Source organism: Bactrocera neohumeralis, unplaced genomic scaffold (genome assembly GCF_024586455.1).
Source record: "Bactrocera neohumeralis isolate Rockhampton unplaced genomic scaffold, APGP_CSIRO_Bneo_wtdbg2-racon-allhic-juicebox.fasta_v2 cluster09, whole genome shotgun sequence".
Taxonomy (NCBI): Eukaryota; Metazoa; Arthropoda; class Insecta; order Diptera; family Tephritidae; genus Bactrocera; species Bactrocera neohumeralis.
The window spans coordinates 18,771,486-18,777,046 of NW_026089622.1; the positions used below are offsets into that span (position 1 = coordinate 18,771,486).

General features: G+C 40.5%; 1 protein-coding gene across 1 annotated transcript; it reads left to right on the forward strand.

Annotated features, from left to right (window-relative positions):
* The first annotated feature begins 1,551 nt into the window (after positions 1-1,551).
* Positions 1,552-2,487, forward strand: LOC126764642 (uncharacterized). Its single transcript, XM_050482305.1, has one exon. The coding sequence runs from the start codon at positions 1,552-1,554 to the stop codon at positions 2,485-2,487; it is 936 nt and encodes a 311-aa protein (XP_050338262.1).
* The last annotated feature ends 3,074 nt before the right edge of the window (positions 2,488-5,561 follow it).

Sequence of the window (5,561 nt, forward strand, 5' to 3'; positions counted from 1 at the left end):
CGACAAGAATAATGAAACAAACTTCGGACGCACCCTTCGTCAAGGGTTGGAAGATCTTTTCATGGAACATAGCGCCGGCATAATAATAACGGATGGACAATCATTCGGAGTGATGTACTATGATAACAAATATTACTTCACTAACTCACATTCTTGTGGTCAAAAGGGATCTAGAGCAAAGGACAACAATGGAAAAGCCTGCATTATCGAATGCGACAATTTAGACGAGTTTGTGAGGATTTGTAAACGTACAACAGGCAGCAAAAATGTGCAGTATACTCTTGATTACGTTGATGTTGTATATGAAACAGATGAGCCTGATGAGATAGAAATACAGCAGAGTATTGAGATAGTAACGTCTGCGTCTGAAATGATTACTTCTCAACATGAACTACCTAATCATTTAATTCCACTGCAGACATCTTTGAACGAAACCTTAACGAAATTAACCGCAAAACGAAAGACAACATCGTTAATATCGGACATGAACTGAAAGCAGAAGAATTTGCTTGGTACTTCTTGTTTCCTTACGGAAAAAACGGGTTCAAAGAACAAAGGCCTGTAAATATTACAGCGTTAGACTACTTTCAGTTTAGAACTTTGGGAAGTGACACAAGATTTCAACGTAACGACTATCTATTTTATGCCTTTTCCTTCTTTGAATATTATAGAATCAAAAGCACTATATCTGCATGCGGCAAAAAAATTGTTAATCAAGAAGGAGCAATAGAAGATGTCCATATTTATGTAAAAAATTTGAGAGGTTCGTCAGCTTATTGAAGATCAGCTCTCAATGAACTATTAGTTCAAAGCAGATGTTTGGGACCTCCAACATACTTTGTAACATTTAGCTCAAATGATCGCAACTGGCTAGACCAACGAAAGGCGAAAGGCGAAAATCATCCCGAGTTTGACTCAGAAGAAGGGAAACTTCTTCTGGATCGTAGTTGTTGCTGTAGAATCCCTCCAGAAGAAGAAGACCCAGAGCTTCATGAATTAGTTAAAAAATGTCAAATTCATCGGCACACACAAACTTGTTCAAAAAATAATCTTTATATACATATATAAGTCTTCTGACCGTGTGTTTGGACCGATTTTGATGAAATTTTTTGTGTGTGTTCAAGGAGATTCGAGAATGGTTTATATTCACAATTTGGTCCACTGGAAAATGTTTTTTAATTAATTTTTCATTTTTAATCAATTGTTAATTTCGGAATGTTTGACCGATAGATTGCGCTACCATCGCAGTATCCAATATACAAACCTTAAATTGGCGTAAATGTGCAATAAACAAAACGATGCCTGTGGCAACCTAATTTAAATATACGAGCCTTCTGGCAACATTTTTTGATGTAAGAAAATCGAACAGAACTATTTTAAGCATTCTGATGAAATAAAGAAACAGAAAAGAAGCCAAATATTTCATTAAGCGTTTTTCTTGGAAATTAAGATAATAAAGAGGAAAAACACAGAAGTGTGGACTCGAGCACCACATAATTGGTGACCCCAACTTGTATACATCAACTACAATCAGCATATTCTTGCATCGCGATGCCACTACTGAATTCACCTAACAAAGATGAAGGCACACCGAAATCGGACGCAACCTGGTCAGCACAGCAAACACAGGCAGAAGCAGGCACTAGAGAAGGGGGCCAACACAACGCGATAGAAGCAGTCGGTGTCATTAGACTACCCCAGTTTTTGCCATCGGACCCAGACCTGTGGTTCACGCAAATAGACGGCTTGTTGCACATAAATCGTATCACATCTGATGTCTCAAAATATTACACCGTAATTACGGCACTTGATGCAGAAACCCTACGCCAAGTTTCAGATGTTGCAAGAAACCCACCGGACACGGGCAAGTATGACAAATTGAAGAAGGAACTAATTGCTCGTTTCAGTGAGTCCAAGGAGAAGCAGCTGATGAAACTTCTAACAGGAATAGAACTTTTCAATAAGAAACCCAGTCAATTGTTGAGGGAAATGCGTGATCTGGCCGGCAATAACGTCTCTAAGGAAGCTCTGTCAACATTGTGGTTGCAGCGAATGCCCAACAACGTTCGTTGCATATTGTCGGCGTGCAAGTCTACAGACTTGGAAAATCTCGCCGAGGTAGCCGATCGAATCGTAGATAATTCATCCTCATACATAGTCGCATCTACAACCATTCCGCAAGACAACGAAGCCAATTGTTCAGCTCTAAACATATACAAGCAAAACACCTTTGAAGCACGACTATTGGCGTTGGAAACCTCCTTTAACCAAATTATTCAAAAACTAAGCGAAATATCAGTCAACATGGCTGCAACAATGAACCAATGCCGTAGTTCAAGCGCTGAACGCGGCGGCGAACGAAGCAGAAGTCGACTACGTGAAAACGCAAAAGTATGTTACTACCATATTCGATTTGGTGCAGCATCGAGGAAATGTCAAGCGCCATGCGAATTCAACAAACCTACCGAAGGCACGCAGGGAAACTAATCCCGCTGCCGTCTATCGATGCAACTGATGGCAGCGTAGAACAAGACATCAGCATCAAAGAACGAAGACTGCACATTTTTGATAGCAAAAACAATCTTAACTTTTTAATTGACTCCGGTTCTGTCAGCTCGATTGTACCACTGAACATCATTCATAAACACTCAACACTTACTCCTGATAGCCTTCAGCTTTTTGCAGCAAATGGCTCAACCATTCAAACTTTTGGTACCAGAAATCTGTCACTAAGCTTGGGCTTACGGAGGAGTTTCACATGGAACTTTGTAATAGCGAACGTAAAATCACCTATCATAGGAGCAGACTTTCTGGTACACTTTGGCCTTCTGATAGACCTCAGAGCAAAGTGTCTGGTTGATTCACAAACAACCCTTACCACAAAAGGAACAGTTCGGCAGGCTGAAATGCACAGCATATCAACAATAAGCCCCTCATCTAAATTTCAAGACCTCATTAAGCAGCATGTTGAGTTGACAACGCCTAATATTTACTCCTTACCAACATCAATGGACGTCAATCACCAAATTGTAACAGATTGCCGACCTATTGCAGAGCCACTTCGCCGTTACTCCGGAGAAAAACTAAATGTCATCAAAAGCGAATTCAATGAACTGTTGCAACTAGGTATAATTCGTACATCAAGCAGTCCATGGGCAAGCCCAGTTCACTTAGTGAAAAAGAAAACTGGGGGATGGCGAGCCTGCGGTGACTATCGCTCCCTAAACGCCCACACGCAACCAGATAGCTATCCGATACCGCACCTCGATAGCATAGTCGACTGCTTACATGGTAAAGCAGTTTTTTCCAAAATTGATATAAAAAAAGCTTATTACAATATACGCATGTGTGAAAAAGATATAGCGAAAACAGCAGTGCGTACGCCAATCGGACTTTTTGAGTTTGTCGTTATGCCATTTGGGCTAAATAATGCCACTCAAACGTTCCAAAGATACATAGACATCACATTCAGAAATATCGACTTTGTTTTCTGTTACCTAGATGATATTCTCATATTTTCAGAAAATGAAAAAGAACATCACAAGCATGTCCAGTTGGTGCTGCAGAAACTTAAAGAGGCAAAACTATGTATCAACTTATCCAAGTGTGAGTTTTGCGTTAGCGAGCTAAACTTCCTAGGATACCACATCTCAGCGGAAGGTATACAGCCACCGAAAGAAAGGGTAGAAGCAATCTGTCAATATCCAAAGCCGAATACAATTGTTGAACTCCGCCGGTTTCTAGGAATGGAAAATTTCTACAGGAAACATATTCCTAACGCCGCACAAATTCAAGCACCGCTACACAACCTTTTCAAAGACTCAACCTTTTCAAAGACTCAAAAAAAAATGACAAACGAAAAATCGATTGGGATGCAGAGCTTGAAAAAGCATTCAGCGACTGCAGAGCCAGTTTGGCTACACAAACATTGTTAAATTTTCCGGTACCAAATGCGCCGTTTGCATTAACAACAGATGCGTCGGAGACTGCAGCTGGAGCACACCTGGAACAACAAGTGAATGGGGAATGGAAGCCAATCGCATTCTTCTCAACCAAACTAAAAAATGCGCAAAAGAATTACTCTGCGTATGACCGTGAGCTTTTGGCAATATACTTAGCCATTAAACATTTTCGTCCAATACTTGATGGTCGCAAATTCGTCATTCGCACCGATCATAAGCCTTTAACGTATGCATTCCGTCAAAAAGCAGACAAAGCGTCACCACGGCAGGTAAGGCATTTAAATTATATTGCACAATTTTCAACGCAAATCGTTTTTCTGTCTGGTAAAAATAATGAGGTAGCAGACGCACTCTCCAGAGTATGCCAAATTGATATGCCCATAGTAGTCACAATGGATGAAATAGAAGAAGAACAGCAGAGAGATTCAGAGTTACAACAAATTGTCATAAACAATAACACTAGTTTAAATTTACAGAAGCTAAAACTTCCATCTGGCAATACAATATACTGCGATACATCAAATGCAATGGTTCGGCCGTACGTTCCAGTTAAGCTTCGTAACAAAATATTTCAACACATTCACAATTTCTCACACCCTGGTACAAGATCAACTTTAAAACAAATTAGAAGCAAATACATTTGGATGTCAATGAACAAGGACGTAATAGAAATGGTTCGCTCTTGTATCAGTTGCCAACGATCAAAAATACAAAAGCACAATCATCTAGCGCCTAAGCCGTTCAAACAAACTGATCAACGTTTCGACCATGTCCACCTTGATATTATCATTCTTCCAGAGCATGAGGGATACAGATATTGTTTAACCATGATTGACAGATTCACACGTTGGCCCGAACTAGTTCCGTTAAAAGATATTTCGGCCAACACGATAACGACAAGCTTTTATTCAGCATGGATCTCACGTTTCGGTTCCCCGAAGACCATAACAATAGATCAGGGCTCCCAGTTTGAGTCCGCAATATTCCAAGCATTGACAAAAATGGTTGGCGCACACAAGATACGTACATCAGCTTACCATCCGGCGTCCAACGGCATGATTGAGAGATGGCATCGTACGCTAAAAGCTTCACTCATGTGCAATCGACAAACTCCATGGCCACTTCTCCTTCCAACAGTGATGTTAGGACTGCGCTGTTCCCATAAAGAAGACATTGGAGCATCCCCAGCAGAAATGCTGTATGGCACTAATCTTCGTTTACCCGGCGAATTTTTTGATAACGGGGATGGATCGTATAATCCACAGGAGTTCATATCCAAGTTTCGTGAGTACATACAGCAGCTAAAACCAAGTTCACCGGTACACCACAATTCAACACGATTTTTCATCAATAAAAATCTACAAGATTGTAGTCATGTGTTCATCCGCTCGGATCATGTGAGAAAACCACTAGAGCCTCCTTACACGGGTCCGTTCGAAGTTGTGGAACGCATTTCAGACAGACTCTATGCAATTAAAATTAAAAACGCAATACACAACATATCTGTGGAAAGATTAAAACCAGCATTCTTTCCCAGAAGTGACGAGTTACCAAATACACCGCTGCGAACCTATAAAAAAAGAAATGTAACATTTGCAG